Genomic DNA, 22,540 nt, shown 5'->3' on the forward strand with positions numbered 1-22,540 from the left:
ATCCAAAAACTTCCGTAGCTTTTGATAAAATTAATACTAGCTCCGGTTTTAAAGAATTATAATTTAAAAAAAAGGGGGGAAAAAAGGGGAAGTAAACAGGACAGGCCCAAAAGAGTTTAATCCAACAATAGGCCAGTTTTCCCCCCTAGGGAGTGTTAGTTAAGTATTAGGGGTAAAGTTTACCTGGTCGAGCTCTCAGTGCTCTGTGGGCTCGGTCCAGCAAAGGTTTTTCATCCGGTTGTAAAACATCTTGTAGGAGTTCAACAGTGAAGTCACATAGGTTTTTACCTTTCTCTTTACCTTCTTTAACTCCAGCAATCCTTAAGTTCTGACGTTTAGAACGCCCCTCTAGGTCAATACATTTTTCGGTTACTTTAGCAAGTAAGTCAGATAAACGCTGAGTCTCCTTTAATACTCTTTTTGTTGTTTCAGCACTTGACTCAGCTAGTGTTTCCAACTGGCATATAGCCACGTCATGTTGTTGTACCGCAGCAATAATAGGTTCCAACTTACTGCTAAATTCAGATTCCAACTTTTGTAGGTTAGAGTTTACCTCCACCATATGTTCGTCCATACTGTCACATATTTCTTCCTTCACTGAAGATAACTTATCAGTGATGATAGTTGATATTTCTCCCTTCAATCCTTTCACTGACATGAATTCATCGTTCATTTCCTTAAATTCCTCCTTCATACCTGAAAGTTCCTCACCAACTACAGCTCGAAATTTATCCAATACGATTTTTTTAGGCTGTAGCTGGGGCTGTGGCTTTCGGGACTGTCTGGGAGCTTCTTCTTGGGTCGGCGCTGGAATTGTGGTCGAGGCTTCAGTCTGGCCGAGTTCTTCTTCCGGCGGCTTTGTCCTGGCTGTTCGTTTTGTAGAGGTTTTTGTCGTCGGAGGTGAACGAGTTAATGACATTTAATCGGCAGGAGTCGCAGTCTGATGACGTCACTCACCCCTCGTTAAAAGCTGCCGGTAAGTTTCAGCGGACCCGTTCAGTTTTTTCCCCTTAAAGTCGGGGTTTTCACGGAGCTAGCTGGCGCGTGGCTTAACTACAGCATAGCGCCACCAGAAGTCGTAACAGCAATGTTGAAGTGTGAAAATCCTTCAAAAGAATAACAGGATCTTTAGCAATAAAGTTCACCGTTAGGTTTGATTTAATGCCTGGATCATTAGCAGAGATTTCAAATCCCAGCTCAAGCTTTGGCCATTCTCTGTCTGGCTTGCAGAGAGATTTTAGTTTATTGATCCATCTTTTCTCGCTAAAGAAACGGGTCGCGGTCAGTTCCCTGAAAACTTAATTCACAGAATTTTCTTCTGTGTTAACATATTTCAGTTGTACAACATTAGTAACTCCCAATGCTCTGTCCATTGGCAGATTGTCTCTGTCCAAATCTAACTCTCTGGTTTCTTTGGCTCTATCATCTAGTGGAATGCTTTCAAAATTATCGCTGTTCCACTTGGAAAGTGCAAATCCTCCCTTATTGCAGAGAGAGGTTAGATGTTTTACCATTTGGATTGCCTCCAACTCAGTAGATATGGATTTTAAGCAAACATCCTTGTAGAAATTATTCTTCAAAGAGATTCTTATTTCATGAAATTTACTATTCTCGCCAAACTTGCGTTTCAAGGTCTGGGTACGTTGCTCTGCCATACAACGATTATTCGGCAGATTAACACTTTCTTGTTTGAAAGGTAAGTCCACACAATAGTGTACGTCAGTTTTCACTAAGTATTTCATAACATCCATGAACTTCAACTCTTCATTCGACATCTCTTCAGATTTCTTGCTGGTACTTTCCTTGAAGTCATGATTGTCATTAGCATATTTGCAGATGACACAAAACTGGGTGGCAGTGTGAACTGTGAGGAGGCCTGTTTCCATGCTGTAAGACTATGACACATTGTAGAAAGGGGGCAATTGCTCTGGAGAGGATCCAGGGGCAATTTATGAAACTGTTGTCAGGGCAGGATTTTTTTTTTCATTTTGAAGAAAGATTTGATAACTGGCATTGTATTCTCTCTGCAGCAACGGAGGTGAAGGAAAAACTTACTTGAGGTGAATAATATTTTGAGAATAGGCCCTCTGCAAATTTGCAGATGACACAAAGCTGGTTGGCAGTGTGAACTGTGAGGAGGATGACTTGGACAGGTTGGGGGAGCAGGTAAGACCTTCCACTACCTGCAACCTCCGGCAACCACCAACTAGCATCGCAACCGGCTTCGACTAAAAAATGACCGATTTTTAAAACGGCAACCTATTTTTAGTCGCAGCCGGTTTTGAATTTTTTAAAATAATCGTCGGAACATAGAAGAAGCGGAAACCACTTTCGACCATTAGGGAGACTGACAAAAACCTCCGGGAACCGCACGGAAACCTTGGGTGGGGCGCAAAGTCTCCAGAGGTTTCCGTTCAGGTTTCCTAAGTGGGACAGGGGCATAAGGGCCTGTTTCCGCGATGTATCTCTAAACAAAGTTGAAACAGCAGCTTTACCACTCATTGGGATCCCCGTACATGCTTTCTACCTTTGTCTCAGTTAGCCCATGTAGTTCTTTGTGCTGTGAGAATGTTGATCGAAGAAAAAGACGAAAATGATCTCGAGGGCCGATATCAATACAGAGAAATTACAGTTGTCTCAGAGTATTTTTTATTGGGAAACAATTAAAAAATAGGGATGATCAGATAGATGTCATCAAAATGATGAACTAACTGGATGGGGTTTGTACGGTGAATGAATTTTCTCTTTTCGGAGAAATATCAACAAAGAACTTTAAGATGTGGCTCCTACACCCTACCTGTAGAAAAGGTTGTTGATTTGATTTTTACATGTAACCTGGTAACCTTTTCAGGTACCTGGCGCCGACCTGTAGGGGGTATGGCTGCCTAGCCTGCAGCTGTCTGTTTTTCATATCTTTTTTCTTATTTTTAGTTAGTTTAGTGTTTTGTTTTTAAGGAGTTCTAGCTTTTTTATGTGTGGGGAGGGGGGGGGGAAGGGGGAAACTAATTTTCAGGGTCCCTACCTGGTCGGAGATGCAGCTTTTCTCCGGGCTGCACTTTCGACCCGCCCTCGCAACCTACCAGCGGGCCTGGAGCGGCATTTCCTGAGGGGATCGCCCGGAGCCTCGGCATCGGCATCGGCGGCATCGGCGGCGGCTGCGGAGCTGCGGGTCCGAGGAGCAACGGGGCCGTCCGGAGCCGCGGCATCGGCGGCGGCATCGGTGGCGGCGGCATCGGTGGCGGCGGCGACGGCACCGGCATCGGCGGCGGCGGAGCTGCGGGTCTGAGGACGGCGGGGCGGTGCAGCGCTGGAGCGCCATTGCGGGGCGGGCAGTGCCTTGCCTGGGTCGCCGCGCTGGAACTCCGGTGAGCTGGGACCGGCGTTAAAAACATCGCGGAGCTGCGGGCGGCGGCGCTGAAACTTTACATCGGGAGCCTGGGATCTCGCGACGAGATCGCCAGTTGAGCTCCATTCGGCGCGGCCTTGTCGGCTCCGGAAGCCACGGTCTCGAGTAGGGAGGCGGCCGTTCCAGGGTTCCCAGGCCGCTGGGAGGACTCTCCCGACGCCGGAACATCATCACCCGGCGAGGACGGCCTGGAACATCGGGCCTCCGTAGAGGCAACTGTGGAGGCCTCAATAGGCCCGACTATGGGTGGACATTGGGGATGGGACTGGACTTTGTGCCTTCCCCCATAATGGGAACCATTGTGGGGGAATGTTTTTTATGTTAAAGCTATTTATTATTGTTATGTTTGTATTCCTTTTTTAATGTGCTGCATTGGCAAAAATAATTTCACTACATCTAGGTGTATGTGACAATAAATTAACCTTTGAACCTTTGAACCTTTGAACCTAAAATTCCAACTGATGAGGGAAAGCTTATCTTGCCTAGTGAATTGCTAAAGCACACTCCCATGGAAAGTGATTGTGGCAAATAGCTATCAAAAGGATTTTAAAAAATGTTCAAAATTGGGATCAACCAGATGGAATAGTAACAATCTTGCATGAACTCCCCAACAGATTAGCTGGATACAAGAAACTTTTTCTTCACACACCCTACCTGACATTTTTCCAGTATTTCAATAACTTTTCTTTTCAGAAACCCATGGATCTCCTAAATATTTTCTAGCTAAATGCATTAGGCACCTTGTAATAATGTAGGAAATTTCAGAAGTATAAGTTTGAAGAGTTACTTTAAAACACTGTAGGTAAAGAACTGTAATGCAAGGGCACAGAATTACATCAAATATTAGAGAAGATACTGCTGAATTCGAACATGCACCCTAAAGTTTAAATTGTGTTTTTAATGTTTGCAGATTCGCGTTTGGGCAGATAAACAAGCCATATCAAAAGGTGAAGCTCAATATGCAATAAATGTATTGGGGCCAATTCTCTCATTCTTTGAGGAATATTTTAATGTGAGTTATCCATTATCCAAACTAGGTAAGTCAAATTTTTGCATACATTAATCCAAGGCTGTATTCCAAGACTTAGTGCAAGGTCAGCATAATATTTGCGTCATTTTACTTTCCAGTCTCATTTATATTAAACATCACCTTCACTTTAAACGGGCAGGGATAACATTAGGTCATAAAAGGGATTTGTTGGGTAGCTACAGGGGGTATTTTTCACAGATTGCTTTGGAGTAGTGTCTAATTTGTGCAAATCTCTGTTAAATCTGTGGAAGGGACAATTTATTGCAGCAGGCTGCTTATTTTCTATTGAAGATAGACAATGCACGAACCTGAATAAAGGAAGCTATTGAATATCACCAGATAATTACTTTCACCCAACATAGGCACAAAATGCCGGAGTACCTCAGCGGGTCAGACAGTTCCTCTGGAGACAAGGAATAGATTACTCCAGCATTTTGTGTCTATCTTCGGCGTAAATGAGCATCTGCAGTTCCTTCTTATACCTAATCACTTTCACCTGCTTGTTTCATATCACTACTTGTGAATTTAAATTCAACAATAGGATGTGAGGACATTGCGTTCAATAAATCTTGCAATTTGCAGGATAATTAATATACCTGTAAATGATCAAACCTAACTTACTGGATGGTTGTGAAAAGCCATCTAGTTCAGTAATGTGCTGAACACATATATGCATGGTTACTCTAACCCATTGTGGATAATTTTGATTTTGGGCAGCAATGCAAATTGCCTGTAAGTGAGTTAACCATTTATCACATCTCCAGTTCTCTTGGTGGATCAGTTTCTCTCTTTCACCTTGTCTAATAAACTCCTCAATTGCGAGAATGTTGCCAAGGCTACAGGGTCTGATCTATAGGGAGAGGTTGAGTAGGCTGGGTCTCTACACTCTGCAGTGCAGGAGGATGAGGGGTGATTTATAAAGGTGTATAAGATCATGAGAGGAATAGATCGGGTAGAAGCACAGGGTCTTTTGCCCAGAGTAGGTGAATCGAGGACCAGAGGACATAGAGTGCCCTCCATAATGTTTGGGACAAAGACCCATCATTTATTTATAATGTATGAGACAAAGACCCATCATTTAATTATTTAATTATTCCATAACTTGAGATAGAAAAAAATCACATGTGGTCACATTGTCAGATTTTATTAAAGGGTATTTTTATGCATTTTGGTTTCACCATGTAGGAATTACAGCTGTGTTTATACATAGTCTCCCCATTTCAGGGCACCACAATGTTTGGGACACATGGCTTCAGAGGTGTTTGTAATTGCTCAGGTGTGTTTAATTTTCATTCAAGTATAAGAGAGCTCTCAGCACCTAGTCTTTCCTCCAGTCTTTCCATCACCTTTGGAAATTTTCATTGCTGTTGATCAACAGGAGGACTAAAGTTGTGCCAATGAAAGTCAAAGAAGCCATTATCAGACTGAAAAACAAGAATAAAACTGTTAGATACATCAGCCAAACCTTAGGCTTACCAAAATAACCGGTTTGGAACATCATTAAGAAGAAAGAGAGCACTGGTGAGCTTATTAATCGCAAAGGGACTGGCAGGCCAAGGAAGACCTCCACAGCTGATGACAGAATTCTCTCTATAATACAGAAAAATACACAAACACCTGTCCAACAGATCAGAAACACTCTTCAGGAGACAGGTGTAGATTTGTCAATGACCACTCCGCAGAATACCTCATGAACAGAAATACAGAGTCATCACTGTTCTGGAAAAAGGTCTTGTAAACAGGTGAGATGAAGATTAACTTATATCAGAGTGATCTCAAGAGCAGAGTTTGGAGGGGAGAAGGAACAGACCAAGATCCAAAGCATACCACCTCCACTGTGAAACACGATGATACGGGTGTGATGGCCTGGGCATGTATGGCTGCTGAAGGTACTGGCTCTCTTATCTTCATTGATGATACAACTGCTGGTCTTAGGAACATAATGAATTCTGAAGTGTATAGCGCATCTTATCTGCTCAAGTTCAAACAAAGAGAGGTTCTCACAGAGAGTGGTGAGTCTGTGGAATTCTCTGCTTCAGAGGGCGGTGGAGGCAGGTTCTCTGGATGCTTTCAAGAGAGAGCTGGATAGGGCTCTTAAAAATAGCGGAGTCAAGGGTTATGGGGAGAAGGCAGGAACGGGGTACTGATTGGGGATGATCAGCCATGATCACATTGAATGGCGGTGCTGGATCGAAGAGCTGAATGTCCTACTCCTGCACCTATTGTCTATTGTCTATAAATGCCTCAAAACCCATTGGCCGGCGGTTCATTCTACAGCAAGACAATAATCCCAAACATACTGTTAATGCAACAAAGGATATTTTCAAAGCTAAAAAGTGATCAATTCTTGAGTGGCCAAGTCAATCGCTCGATCTGAACCTATTTGAGCATGCCTTTTATATGCTGAAGAGAAAACTGAAGGGGACTAGCCCCCATAAACAAGCATAAGCTAAATATGGCTGCAATACATGCCTGGCAGAGCATCACCAGAGAAGGCACACAGCAACTGGTGATGTCCATGTATCGCAGACTTCAAGCAGTGATTGCATGCAAAAGATATACAACAAAATACTAAACATGACTACTTTAATATACATGACATTGCTGTGTCCCAAACATTATTGTGATTTTTTTTTTCTGTTACAAACCTCAAATTGTGGAGTACAGATGCAAATAAATAATTGATGGGTCTTTGTGCCAAACATTATGGAGGGAACTGTAGGTTTAAGGCGAAGGAGAAAATATTTAGTAGGAATCTGAGGGGTCATTTTTTCACACAAAGGGTGGTGAGTGCATGGAACAAGCTGTCAGGGGAGGTAGTTGAAGAATAGACTATCCCAACATTTAAGAAACAGTTAGAAAGGTACATGGATAGGACAGGTATCCGAGAGATATGCACCAAATGCAGGCAGGTGGGACTAGTGTTGCTGGGACATGTTCTGGGACAAATCTAGTGGCTGTTTGAAGTTAATTGTTTGGAAGATGGTTTGCTGCTGATTTAGACTATTTACTGGAACAACCAGAACAAGGGTGATGGAGGTTCTGGTGGAAAGCAGGCAAGGAACTGAAAGGGAGGGAGTGAGATGAACATGATTGTTGAATCCCCAAAATCCACAAACCCGGCTCTCCCGGCAGACCCATTGTCTCTGCGTGTTCGTGCCCCACCGAACTCATCTCCACATACCTTGACTCCATCCTATCCCCCTTGGTCAAATCCCTCCCCACCTATGTTCTAGACACCTCAGACACTCTCCGCCGCCTCCACGCATTCCACTCTCTGGGCCCTCACCCCCTCATCTTCACCATGGATGTCCGGTCACTCTATACCTCCATCCCCCACCAGGATGGCCTCGGAGCCCTCCGGTTCTTCTTCGACCAGAGGAGCAACCTATACCCAGCCACTGACACTCTCCTCCGCTTAGCGGAGTTGGTCCTCACCCTCAACAACTTTACATTTGACTCCTCCCATTTCCTCCAAACACAAGGCGTAGCTATGGGCACACGCATGGGCCCCAGCTACGCCTGCCTCTTTGTCGGGTACGTTGAACAATCCTTGTTCGAGACGTACCAGGGCCCCATCCCCGACCTCTACCTCCGTTACATTGACGACTGCTTTGGGGCCACCTCCTGCACCTACACACAACTGACTGACTTCATCCACTTCACCACCAACTTCCATCCGGCACTCCAATACACCTGGACGATTTCCGACACTTCCCTACCATTCCTTGACCTCACCATCTCCATCGCAGGGGACAGACTCCTGACCGACATACATTTCAAACCCACTGACTCACATGGCTATCTGGACAACACGTCTTCCCACCCTGCCCCCTGTAAAGACTCCATCCCCTACTCCCAATTCCTCCGCATACGCCGCATCTGTTCCCAGGATGAGACATTCCATACCAGGGCATCAGAAATGTCCTCGTTCTTCAGGGAACGGGGATTCCCCTCCGCCACCATAGATGAGGCTCACACCAGGGTCTCATCCATACCCCGTAACACTGCTCTCTCTCCCCATCCCCGCACTCGCAACAAGGACAGAGTCCCTCTGGTCCTCACCTTTCACCCCACCAGCCGGCAAATACAACACATAATCCTCCGCCATTTCCGCCACCTCCAACGTGACCCCACCACTCGCCACATCTTCCCATCTCCCCCCATGTCTGCCTTCCGCAAAGACCGCTCCCTCCGCAACTCCCTCGTCAATTCTTCCCTTCCCTCCCGCACCACCCCCTCCCCGGGCACTTTCCGTTGCAACCGCAAGAAATGCAACACCTGTCCCTTCACCTCCCCCCTCGACTCCATTCAAGGACCCAAGCAGTCGTTCCAGGTGCGACAAAGGTTCACCTGTATCTCCTCGAACCTCATCTACTGCATCCGCTGCTCTAGATGTCAGCTGATGTACATCGGGGAGACCAAGCGTAGGTTGGGCGATCGTTTCGCCGAACACCTCCGCTCAGTCCGCAATAACCTACCTGAACTCCCGGTGGCTCAGCACTTCAACTCCCCCTCCCATTCCCAATCCGACCTCTCTGTCCTGGGTCTCCTCCATTGCCAGAGTGAGCAACAGCGGAAATTGGAGGAACAGCACCTCATATTCCGTCTGGGGACCTTGCGTCCGTATGGCATTAACATTGAATTCTCCCAATTTTGCTAGCCCTTGCTGTCTCCTCCCCTTCCTTAACCCTCTAGCTGTCTCCTCCCACCCTCCCATCCGCCCGCCCTCGGGCTCCTCCTCCTCCTCCTCCCCTTTTCCTTCTTTCTCCCCCCCCCCCCATCAGTCTGAAGAAGGGTTTCGGCCCGAAACGTCGCCTATTTCCTTCGCTCCATAGATGCTGCTGCACCCGCTGAGTTTCCCCAGCAATTTTGTGTACCTTCGATATTCCAGCATCTGCAGTTCCCTTTTGAACATGATTGTTGAATTGATCACTTCTCCTTTTTCTATTTTGTACCCGATTACATTTCCTGGATCAAGTTAACCTTTTGCCAGCTGTCTGTTACAGTATATAATGTTTAGACAACAATTATCTGAACACAACCAACCCAATGTGTAAAATAAACTGCAGATGCTGCAGGTAAGCCATGCACTAACCTGAATGGTGGTAGGTTTTGCCCAATAATCACTTTTACCCATTTCCTTCAAATCACTGCTTATGAATTTAAATTTAACCATAGAGAGTTAGAAAATTACATTCACTAAATCTTGCAATTTGCAGGGTAATACCTGAAAATGAACGAGAGTTCATGTTTGAGGATCCTTTGTCAGAATTGGGAACACGAGAAAACAAGTTAGTTTTAAGTTGCAAAGAGGCTGGAGGGGAGGAGGGGGGAGGTGTATGGATATGACAAAGGGAATATTTGTTATAAGGTGATGCCAGGAATTCTGTGTGTATAAATTGGGGCGTCACATTAGCACAACAGTAGAGTTGCTGTCTTAGCACCAGAGACCCGGGGTTGATCCTGACAATGGGTGCCGTCTGTACAGTTTGTACGTTCTCCCCGTGACCATGCGGGTTTTCTGGGTGCTCCGGTTTCCTTCCACACTCCAATGATGTACAGGTTAGTAGATTAATTTGCATCGGTAAGTTGTAAAAATTGTCACCAGTGCGTGTGGGTTGGTGTATAGGGTGATTGCTGTTTGATGCGGACTTAGTGGACCGAAAGACCTGTTTCCACGCTGTATCTCTAAACTCTGAACTCTAAATTGATTAAATCATCTGACTGAAAGGTTAATGAGGACAGTTAGAAAGAGTTAATACAAACAAAGAATTTTAAGACCAGTGCAATAAGGTAGTTGGAGTTTTTTCTATTTACCTGTCCTCATTTATCTTGTCAACATATGATTTCATCCATATCTTATCAGCATGGAAGCAATGGCTTTCACCTATCACAGCTATTCCTTTTGTTTTATTCAACCCTTCTCTATCCTCTGCAATTAAAATGAACTTGGTTTCTCTCTTTTTCAGTTCTGACGAAGGGTTTTTGTCCAAAAATGTTAATTTTTCTGCAACCACAGACCTTGCCTGACCTGCTAACTGTTTTCAGGATTTTCTGTTTTTATTCCAATTCCAAATGTATTCAGTGCCAACCTAATTTACAAAAGGGACCCAAGCAGACTTTGGCGCCCTTCACATGAACATATGGTGCTATTCAACCATGTCTTTTTGTGCATTTACCAAGATACCAAAAGAGCACTCGGAACAACAACCGGCTCCTCTCCCTGCCCTGTAGAACGGAGCGGTTCAGGAGATCCTTCACCCCTGCAGCCATTAGATTTTATAATTCGGACCGCTAGGCTGTAGGGGGATGCATTTTGCAATTTTTAATTTTTAACTGTTAATTATTGGTCTTTTTTAGTATTTATTGCTCTCAGGTAGTGTCCACATTGTATTCTATGTATTTTCTGTCTGCGTTCGTTTTGAATCTGTGGGTTTGTTGGTTGGGGGCTTCTGGACATCTGAATTTCCCTGAGGGGATCAATAAAGTATTTATTATTATTATTATATTAGTAAACCAGATGTTCAATTTGGCATGTGCCAATCAACTGCATAGCTTTTGTGAGGTGTCATTTAGTTTAGTTTAGAGATACAGCACGGAAACAGACCCTTCGGCACACCGAATCTGCGCTGACCAGCGATCCCCACATTAACACAATCCTACACACACTAGGGACAAATTACAATTATATCAAACCAAATTAATGGACAAACCTGTACGTCTTTGGAATGTGGGAGGAAACCAGAGCACCTGGAGAAAATCCAGAGGTCACGGGGAGAACGTACCAACTTCCTAGACAAGTACCCGTAATCAGGAACGAACTCAGATTTCTGATGCTGTAATGCAGCAACTCTGTGTCACCATGCCGCCCTTTTATGACATGACGTTTTTACTGTAACTGACTTATTCAGTCTTTTTATTTTAGATGTTGTAGCACTACCTGAGTTTGAATGGAGTGCAATGGAAAATTGGGGTCTGCTGACTTTCAGAAAGGATATGCTGCTTCATCATCCGAATGAATTCATTGAAGATATGTTAGAAACGTCTCTAGTTATTGCACATGAGCTGGCACACCAGGCATGTTTACATAATCTTTTCACAACTTAGCTACTGCACTTATTTCTGTTAGGAATTTGGAATAATGCGCTGCTTCATATGTTGTGGTTTGATCATTTTAAGTTGTAATTTGAATGAAACCATTCCGATGATTAAACATGGGTTTGAAGAAATTGTCTTATGTACACAAGTTTGTACGATGGTCTTTCACAAAACTCTGAAGTAGGGAAATAATTGCTTCTCTAAAATCTTGCATTGAGTTGTTTGGGATTGTATGTTGTGCAAACACTGAACTGGTTCTTGAGCTCCTCCACTGCTGAGTGATGCTTTTACTGATGTTTTACTGTTGTTTGTCATTGAGCTTTTGTTTTATTTCCAAAAATAAAAATATTATTCAGAATAAAAAATATATACAAAACAAGAACTGTGCATAAAACACGTCCGACATTCTCAGTGCCCATGCATACATTCATTAGCATTGTATTTGAGAGTTTTCACAGAATTATCAGGCACCCTTGCTACTCATGTGGCCCCCTGGGGTGATATCCCTTCCCTCGTTTGTGGGTATCTCTACCAGACTCTGCCCCACAACATGCAGCTGCAGAAGTACCCTAGACTGTGGTCCTCCTCGACTAAGCCTTACTTACCTTGTACCTTGGAATACAATACAATACAATACAAAAGTGCTGAACAACAAGGAGCCAAGGTAGGTGTATTGACAAACAGTGGTGGGGTATGGTAAATAAAATCATGAGGAGCATCGATAAGGTGAAAAGACACAGTCTCTGCTGAAGCTCGAGGGTGCAGGCAAGGTAAATGATGAGAGATTTAAAAGAGACCTGAGGGGCAACGTTTACACTCAGAGGATGGAGGGAACAAACTGCTAGAGGGGGTTGGAGAGGCTTGGCCTCAGCAAGTGGTGCAATACCACAACTTGCAGCATTGCTGCCTCACAGTGCCAGGGACCTGAGTTTGATCCTGATATTGGATGCTGTATGTGTGGAGTTTACTAGGTCATCCTATGACTGCGTAAGTTTCCTCTGGGTGCTCTAATTTGCCGCAGTCTAATTGGTTGTCGTAAAGAGATATTGCCCCAAATGTGTATTGACGAGAAAGTGGGATAACACTGAACTTGTGTGAATAAAAGATCAATGGTGAACGAAGCCAGGGTGGGATGTGAAGAAGGAAAGCAGGAGGGAGATTATTCAGTCGCCACAAGGAGATGAATTTTAAAAATTCTAAATCATATAACCATATAACAATTACAGCACGGAAACAGGCCATCTCGGCCCTACAAGTCCGCGCCGAACAATTTTTTTCCCTTAGTCCCACCTGCCTGCACTCATACCATAACCCTCCATTCCCTTCTCATCCATATGCCTATCCAATTTATTCTTAAATGATACCAACGAACCTGCCGCCACCACTTCCACTGGAAGCTCATTCCACACCGCTACCACTCTCTGAGTAAAGAAGTTCCCCCTCATGTTACCCCTAAACTTCTGTCCCTTAATTCTGAAGTCATGTCCTCTTGTTTGAATCTTCCCTATTCTCAAAGGGAAAAGCTTGATCACATCAACTCTGTCTATCCCTCTCATCATTTTAAAGACCTCTATCAAGTCCCCCCTTAACCTTCTGCGCTCCAGAGAATAAAGACCTAACTTATTCAATCATCTTTCACCCATACCTGAAACTTTTAGTTTTCATGATACTATGTCACCACATGAATCCAAGAAATCAATAAATGTGGACCAACTCCTTAAGAATTGGTCTTGTTTGTCTATGTTGGTATATTAGCATTTTTCCAAAATTTAAGTATGTTTTTTTTTAGCTGTTAATAACCCATAATTGAAAAATTAGTTTTGGTGTGTATTTAATTTGTTCCCAACTCCACTTACTCCAAATATAATCATTTCAGTATTAGGTTCCATTTTTGTCTTAAATAGCTTTGAGAATATATCAAATATGTCACACCAAAATTTATAAAGTTTTGTACAAGAGACAAATGAGTGCGTAATATTAGCATTTTGAGAAAGACATTTATCACAAATGGGAGAAATATTTGGATAAAATTTATTCAACCGAGTTTTGGAATAATATAATCTATATAATATTTTAAATTTAATTAAATTATGTCTAGCGTTGATCGAACATTTATGTATATGCATCAAATATTTTTCCCATGTTTCTTTTGAGATTTTTATCATTAATTCTTTATCCCAGTCTTCTCTAATTGCCTCTGTTGATGGTAATTCTAAGTTTAAAATACTGTTATACAAGTATGATATTAATTTTTTTGACTCCGCTTTGATATTCATTACTTCTTCCAGTGGGTCTAAAATTATACTTTGGAATCTTGGTATATATTTCTTCATAAAATCACATACCTGTAGGTATTTAAAATATTGATTGTTATTCAATTTAAATTTTGATTTTAGTTGTTGGAATGATAATAAATTTCCCAATTCATACAAGTCACCTACCTTTTTCATTCCCATTCTTTCCCATTGTTTATATGTTTTATCCATACCAGATGGTTTAAATACTGGGTTATTCACTATTGGTGTTAGCACTGATAAGTTTCTTAATTTTAAAGTTAATTTTATTTGTTTCCAGATTCGTATTGTATTTTGTATAATTGGATTCTTCTTATATAACATATTATTCAGCTTTATTGGGGAAAAGATGTTCGCTCCTAGATCGTAGGGGACGGAATCCTCTTTCTCCATTCCAACTGTTGAGCAGGACTGTCCAACCAATAAATTATATTCTTAATATGTACTGCCCAATAATAGTATAGAAAATTAGGTAGTGCAAATCCCCCCACCTCTTTGGGTTTGCACAAGTGATTTCTTTTAATTCTATGTGCTTTATAATCCCAAATAAAATTAAAAATATTCGAGTCTAATTTAAAAAAAAAAAAAATGTTTTGGTGTATAGATTGGAATAAATATATTATTTGTGGTAGCGCTATCATTTTTATAGCGTTTATTCTGCCGACTAATTATAGTGGGAGCGTTCTCCAAAATTTAATCTGGGAATCAAATTTATTTAATAATGATATAAAATTAGCGTTAAATAATGATTTATATCTTCGAGTAACTTGACTACCCAAATACTTAAATTTTTCAGTTGCAATTTTAAATGGAAATTTTAATAGGTGATTTGCTTTCTGGGGTTTTAATGACATAATTTCACTTTTGTTCCAATTTATTCTATAACCGGAGAAAGAGCCAAATTCCTCTATTAGATTTAATAGATTTGGGATGCTCATTTGGGAATTTGTAATATATAAAAGTATATCATCTGCATATAGTGATATTTTATTACTAGTATCCTCAGTATTATATCCCTGAATATCCGGATGCCTTCTTATCCTTTCAGCAAGCGGCTCTATCATAAGTGCAAATAGCAGGGGTGACTATTTTTGTTGGCCCAGTTATGCTAAAACACATTAAAGTACTTATTTTTAATATTTTCCTTTCTTTGAAGTGGTTCGGAAACCTGGTTACTATGCACTGGTGGAATGATCTGTGGCTCAATGAAGGACTTGCAAGATACTTTGAAATCATAGGGGCTTCTGTTGTGTTCCCATCAGCAGCAAACGTAAGCAAATCCATTTTGTCAAATAAAGTAATCAAAGTTTGGCTATTGGTCAAGGGTTGTATAATTAATACTTTGTCCATGAACCTGATGAGTTAATGAGGTATCATGGTCGTGAAAATATCTCAATCTGCAAGAGATTTTCTAGCAGGGAGAATAAACATGCATTTATATAGCAATTTTCACACCCTCAACATGTCATGAAGTCTGCACAGTCACTGATCAACTCGAGATGTTAATTGCTGGTTTGTAGCATGTGATTGCTAAATCATTATCACAAAGTCTCAAAAACAGAAAGACATAATTATTTTTAGGTAATTGAAAAATAAATGTTGAAGGCAAAATTGTGATCATATTTTGAACAAGTGTATTGTTATTGTTGGAAGGGCAGAGAATGCATGTGACTACCCAAGGCAGGCGGAATTATGATGGGGTGAATTCATGAAATGGCTTGAAACGAAAAAAAAATATTTTAAGAAGAACACATTGAGGCAGCAACTGACAGATGGAATAAACAGGAAACGCTGGACATTCTCAACAGTTCATGCAGTATCTGTGGAGAGAAGTGTTTGGTTGATCAAGTCCAGAGAAAGCTCATCAACCTAAAACAGTTGGTCATTTTCTTCCTTCAAAGGTGTTCCTGCCTAACTTGCATTTGCAGTATTTTCAGTTTCATTTCAGATTTCCAGCATTTGCAGTGTTTTGCTTCTGTCCAGTGGAGATTTGATGCATAATAAGGTTAGTTGTACGTGCAAGGTTTGAAGAGTTGAAAGGAGAAGCCCAACTTCGTCAATTAATTTGTAGTATTTTCTAACAATTTAGTCATCTAGCAATTTGGTAGCAGATTGCAAATGTTTCAAATTGATGGAGGGAGATGACTTTAACAGTGGAGCGAATGCAGGAAGGGAATAAAAGGTTCCTTGCTACAACTCACTTCAGGTGGCAGAGAAGGACATTGATGAAATTAAGAGGGAAAACTGAAGGAACTTTTATTTCATCCAAATCTTGAAATCAGCAAGGCAGCTTGAGAGAAAGCCAATGGATTTTGGATTGTTAGAGTGTGCGGCAAGTGAAAATGGCAGCCTGATATCAGTTTTTGTCATCTTTGTAGGAAAGGTCTATGTGAAGAAAAAACAGCCAAGCGTTTGCTCTCCGAGAGTCCACCCAAGGCAATTAAACAGGAAGAGGAGCAGAGCATGGTCCCAGAGTGTGCCAAACATTCATAGCCATGATTTGAACTTTCCATTGATTAACGTTAATGAGCAGAAAATTGTAGCTTGCGATTGGGCAGCACAGTGGCACATCACATAGAGCTGATGCCTAAAGGCCTGTCCCACTTGGCCATCATTTACGCGACAGGCCGGTAGTGACTGACGCGCGACGGTCGCGCGCATCATCCTGCGTTCTCACAGCCGTCTGGAGCGCGTGACGTCATTTGAAGATAGACACAAAATGCAGGAGTAACTCAGCGGGACCGGCAGCATCTCTGGAGAGAAGGAATGCATGATGTTTCAGTCCGAGACTCTTCTTCAGTCTGAAGAAGGGTCTCGACCTGAAACATCACCCATTGCTTCTCTCCAGAGATGCTGCCGGTCCCGCTGAGTTACTCCAGCATTTTGTGTCTATCTCCAATCGTCTTGGCCCCGCTCTGGGAGTAGGAGTGGGGGCGGATCCGGATCCGCAACGGCAGTGAGCTCCAGGCCGAGCTCGGCGATCATGTGCCTGCTTCTGCTGCTGTTGGAGGTGAGACGTTGCGCCGCGCCAGGGTCTTGGGGCTGTCCCACTTGTTTATGTTACTCAAAATACACCAATTCCTGTATTGCAGGAGAACATAATATTTACTGAAGAATTTTATAACTTGCGCCCTGTGGCTGAGAAGGAAAGGTATATAAGAACACCAGACGAAATCAGACTAATGTTCAGCAGCGTTACTTACAACAAGGTAAATTTCAATTCAAATGAACAAATCACAAGTGGATTTCAGCTTGTCAAAGAAATCCAAATGTATGCAGGTACAGATGAATTTTTATAATCCAATGAGAATTAATTTACAGAGGAGATTTCCTGGGTGGCTATTTGTTGAGTAAAGGATCAAAACTGATTAGTTTGTGAGAAGTGTTTAAGGTAGACAAAAATGCTGGAGAAACTCAGCAGGTGAGGCAGCATCTATGGCGCGAAGGAAATAGGCGACGTTTCGGACCGAAACCCTTCTTCAGACTGATGTGGGGAGTGGGGGGGGGGGGGGGGGGGGAAGGCGGGAAGAAGAAAGGAAGAGGCGGAGACAGTGGGCTGTGGTAGAGTTGGGAAGGGGAAGGGAAATAAGGAGAAAACAGGGACTACATAAAATTGGAGATGTCAATGTTCATACCGCTGGGGTGTAAACTACCCAAGCGAAATATGAGGTGCTGCTCCCCCAATTTACGGTGGGCCTCACTCTGGCAATGAAGGAGTCCCAGGACAGAAAGGTTCGATTCGGAATGGGAGGCGGAGTTGAAGTGCTGAGTCACTGGGAGTCCAGGTTGGTTATTGCGAACCGAGCGGAGGTGTTGGGCGAAGTGATCGCCAAGCCTGCGCTTTGTCTCACCGATATAAAGCAGCTGATACCTGGAGCAGCGGATGCAATAGATGAGGTTAGAGTAGGTGCAGGTGAACCATGTGGATGGAGTCAAAGGGGGAGGTAAAGCGACAAGTGTAGCATTTCCTGTGGTTGCAAGGGAAAGTGCCCGGAGAGGGGGTGGTTTGGGTGGGAAGGGACAAATTGATCAGGGAGGTATGGAGGGAGCGGTCTCTGCGGAAAGCCGAAAGGGGAAGAAATGGGAAGACGCCGCTGGTGGGATCCCGTTGGAGGTGGCGAAAATGTCGGAGGATTATTTGTTGTATGTGACTAATTTGGTAGGGTGGAAGGTCAGGACAAGGGGGACTCCTTGTTACGAGTGGGGCAATTGGGGAGTGAGAGCAAAGTTACAGGGTATAGAAGAGACCCTGGTGAGAGCCTCATCTATGGTAGAAGACGGGATCACCCATTCGCTAAAGAATGAGAACATCTCTGATGCCCTGGTTTTGAACACCTCATCCTGGGTGCAGATGCTGCGTAGATGGAGGAATTGGGAGTAGGGGATGCAGTCCTTTCAGGTAACAGGGTGGGAAGAAGTGTAGTCCAGATAGCCATGGGAGTCAGTGGGTTTATAGTAGTCTGTCCCATCTTCTATCCTCAGGAGTCTGTCACCTGCGATGGAGATAGTGGGGTCTAGAAATGCTAGGGAGGTGTCGGAAATGGTACAAGTCTATTTGAGTGCAGATGGAAGTTAGTGGTGAAATGGATGAAGTCAGTGAGAAGTAGTTTGCGCAAATACATGACGAGAAATATACAGAACATCTTTCAGTATTTGGAGTGGTTTCCAGAATGATGGTCCTGAAATAACAAAGTCAATAAAAATCAATCAATAATCATAATGCATTATGCAACTTTCATTCATGCTGTTGTGTGTAATTTACACAAGGCCTAGCTGATAGAGGGCACGTGGTATCTATCTATTTGTACTGATGAACAAACAAAGACCGCAAGAAATTGCAGAGTTGGGAACATAGCCCAGTCTTCTGGCAAAGGAGCCCCTGCAGCCACTCCCCATCGACTCCATCTACACTTCACAATGTTTTGGAAATGGAGCCAACGTAATCAAATGTGGTCGAACTATGGAAAGACAAGTTTGCAGAGACTAAAGGTGGCATATAACGATGCCATGAGAACACTGCTAAGGAAACCTAGATGGTGTAGTGCTAGTAATATGTTTGTGGCTGCAGGAGTCAGTACTTTAGAAGCTATCCTAAGAAATCACATGTATAAATTCATTTGCAGGATAAATGACTAGAAATGTAATTATTGTGGCCTTGTCAAACATAAGGGTTAGCACTACACGCTACGAATCCCAGCTGTGGAGACACTGGTATCGTTGTCTCGTTGTAGGACATTGATCATTCTTTTAATCTGGATTTTTAACATGTATTGTGTTTATTTTAAATATAATTTATGATGCTTTTATAAGTGATATACTAAGATTTTATATGTACTTTATGATATTTTTAAATATGCAATACATTTTTTAAGTAATGTTGCCCCTTGTCTGGACCTCGAGTCTGTAATAAAGTAATAATAATAATAATAAAGTTTATTATTAAATGCCACCCAGTCATCCTCTCTTCTCCCCTCTCCAGTGGGCAGAAGATACAAAATCTTGAAAGCATTGACCACCAGCTTCAAGAATAGCTTGTTCTTCACTTTATCATACTCTTGAATGGACCTCTCTTATGTTAAGGACATATTTCCAATCTTCTAATATAGTCTTTTGCTGCCCTTGCACTTTTTTAAAACTATATTTTCTCTGTGGTTGTAATTGTAACTATACTGTAACTGCAGCTGCAACACTATATTCTGCAATCTGTTGTCCTCATGTATGTTTTGATTGTACTCAAGTTGAGTATAATTTAAAAACAAGGAATTGCAGATGCTGGTTTTCTGAATAAGAATCTTGACCTGAAACATCACCTCTCCATGTTCTCCAGACATGCTGCCTGATCCATTGAGTTACTCCAGCACTTTGTGTCCTATTGGTATAATTTACCTGGATACACACAAAGTGAAGATTTTCACTGTATTTCGGTAAGCGTGCAAATCATAAACCAATACCAATATCTTGCAGAAAGGTGGACAGAGAAAAATAACACACATACAGTGAGATAATCTATTTCACATTTTTATGCACAAATGAACTCTTAAGGTTTTGTCTTTCCCTTGTGTTCAGTTTGGCTAAATTTACTAAAGTGATAAGTAATAAGTGGAGAATGAACCGCAAGTGGTAAAAGTGTGAGGGAACACATTTAGGCATCCCACCCAGCTGATGGTTCTATCTGGCACTGCCAGCTAGCTAATGGTGTTAACTGATACAATAAATTACTGTAATTTTTAAAGGAAAGGCTGTTGCCCTCAAAATGAACAGAGATTGCCACAAATCCAATCATATGAAACTCTTCCAATAATAATATGAACAGAATTTCATGTCATCTTTCGGGAGTAGATTTGAATCGTGCACCTTGAGATATCTTCTATCCTGGAGATTAATATTTATGCTAGATTTACAATGAATAAGCATTTTGTGATCTGATAAGGACGTTAAATCATTAGCTGCAGGGACCCTCTTTAGGATACAATTTAAAAAAAAACCTATAATAACACCAAGAAACAGCTAGTATATTTAAGGACCAGTCTCACCCCAGTCACTCCTTCTACTCCCCTCTCCCACCAGGCAAAGTTTGAAAATGCACACCACCAGATTCAGGGACAGTTTCTTCCCGGCTGTTAACAGGCAACTGAACAGATCTCTCATCAACTAGAGTGTGGTTCTGATCTCCCATTTACCTCATTGGAGGCCTTGAACTATCTTTAATCAAACTTTATCAGACTTCAATGTTATAACTTGCACTAAATGTTGTACCTTTATCCTTTATCTTAGCACTGTGATGGCCTTGATTGGATTCATGTACTGTCTTTTCCATGACTGGATAGCATACAAATGAAATGTTTTCACTGTACCACAGTACACGTGACAATTATAAACTAAACTAAAGATATGTGGACTGATACATGGATAGGAGAGGTTTAGAAGGGTATAGACCAATTGAAGGGAAATGGGACAAGCTCAGATGAAGTATCTAAGGGGGGCATGAATGAGTTGAATGAAGGGCTATGCTTTATGGCTTTATGACTGTAATTAACATAAACATTTAAATCTTTCTCCACATAGGGTGCGAATGTTATCGCCATAGCTTCCCGTATTATGACAAAGGAGCTACTTGCAAAAGGACTCCGGGTGAGTTTATGAAGGTTTCTTCCTGGTCTGTATCAGTAATCTCTCTATTAATTGAGTTAACATTTCTTATTGTGATTTAAACATTTTTAGGGCTTTGCATTTCTGTTCCCAGTGATGTTGCTTATTTGTTTGTATAGAACTTCCGTTTCCCTTTTTCTTACAGTCATACCTCAAGACATTTTCTTATTCAAATACTGTGACCGATGATATGTGGAATCATTTGCAGATGGTGAGTTTTGCGCAAGTTTCGATGTTATTACGTTACAAGATGTCTGAAGAAGAACCTTGAACTGAAACGTCACCTCTCCATGTTCTCCAGACATGCTGCCTGACCCATTGTGTTACTCCAGCACTTTGTGTCCTATTGGTATAATTTACCTGGTACACACAAAGTGAAGATTACAAGATGTAATGTAATAAGGAACAGTTTTAAATATTGAAAGTCTGAAGAAGGGTTTTGGCCCGAAACGTTGCCTGTTTCCTTCGCTCCATAGATGCTGCCGCACCCGCTGAGTTTCTCCAGCAATTTTGTCTACCTTCAGTTTTAAATATTAAGCATCCTTTGAATACTTAACTACTTTAGATTTTTTTTCCCATAGTTTTTGAGCTATAACAGATATTGTTTGCTGTGTGTATGTTGTAAAAGTAAACCAGTTTATTGAAATCAGACTTTAGAAAATACATGTGAATGGAATGTTTGAATAAGTTTGAAGTCAGAATCATATATTCCAGGTTGCTCACCTTTTCAAGATGATGGCAGGCATATAAGTATCATCCTTTTCTCCTAACCAAGTGATGAGGCAGGGGATCTGCTTCATTTTCGTTTAGTTTAGTGATACAGCGCAGAAACAGGCCAATCGGCCCACCGTGTCCATGCCGACCAGCGATCACCCTATACACTAGCAATATCCTCCACACTAGGGACAAATTTACAGTTTTACCGAAGCCAAACCTGTATGTCTGGAATGTGGGAGGAAACTGGGGCACCCGCAGAAACTACATACAGACAGCACCCTTAATCAGGATTAAACCCATGTCTCTGGAGCTGCAAGGAAGTGACTTTACAACTGCACCACCATGCCGCCCTATCTGCTGCTGAACTTCCAGTAATCATAGAGTCATTCTGGAGACGTGGAATGTACAATCTTATTTTTCTTCCTTGTGAAGAATCACATGGAACCAAAAGAAAATTCATTCACTGTTGGAAAGAAAACTAAGGATTATACTTGAAGAAGTTAAGTCAAGATCAATTTACCGCCATATCCACTAAGGTACAGGTACACTGACAATCTTGCTTACAACAGCATCACAGGTTCATACACTCAGGCAAAACACAGAAACAAATGATGCATAGCAATGACAAAGAAAAGACTGCGCAAAAAGAAAAGATGCGAAGGCAAAATACTAAATCAGGAAACAAGTCCATGGTCATGCAGGAGATGATCTGTAGTGGTCCTTTACTGAGGTACATAGAACAAAGCACATGGATAAATTGATAGGAGATAGAAGGAACTGCAGATGCTGGTTTTCAAAAGAAGGCCTGAAATGAGGGACCTGAGAGAATCCATTGGAAGGAAT

At 42.1% G+C, this 22,540-nt stretch overlaps 1 protein-coding gene and 1 long non-coding RNA gene across 3 annotated transcripts in view; one reads left to right on the plus strand and one right to left on the minus strand.

The window, feature by feature from the left end:
* The window catches only part of LOC116970862 (aminopeptidase Q-like), a 135,132-nt gene that overhangs the window by 70,340 nt on the left and 42,252 nt on the right, over positions 1-22,540 (plus strand). For both annotated transcript variants that reach the window (XM_033017461.1, XM_033017460.1), the window contains exons 4-9: positions 4,317-4,443; positions 11,365-11,516; positions 14,988-15,101; positions 16,924-17,040; positions 20,897-20,962; positions 21,126-21,191. In XM_033017461.1, coding sequence (XP_032873352.1) covers positions 4,317-4,443; positions 11,365-11,516; positions 14,988-15,101; positions 16,924-17,040; positions 20,897-20,962; positions 21,126-21,191 — 642 coding nt within the window. The remainder of the gene's footprint in view (positions 1-4,316; positions 4,444-11,364; positions 11,517-14,987; positions 15,102-16,923; positions 17,041-20,896; positions 20,963-21,125; positions 21,192-22,540) is intronic.
* LOC116970863 lies at positions 6,332-10,429 on the minus strand. The gene is made up of 3 exons (XR_004411339.1): positions 10,389-10,429; positions 7,627-7,632; positions 6,332-6,341 (listed from the first exon to the last, which is right to left on the minus strand). It is a non-coding gene; the product is annotated as an uncharacterized LOC116970863 (long non-coding RNA).

Source organism: Amblyraja radiata, chromosome 3 (assembly GCF_010909765.2).
Source record: "Amblyraja radiata isolate CabotCenter1 chromosome 3, sAmbRad1.1.pri, whole genome shotgun sequence".
NCBI classification, from domain to species: Eukaryota; Metazoa; Chordata; class Chondrichthyes; order Rajiformes; family Rajidae; genus Amblyraja; species Amblyraja radiata.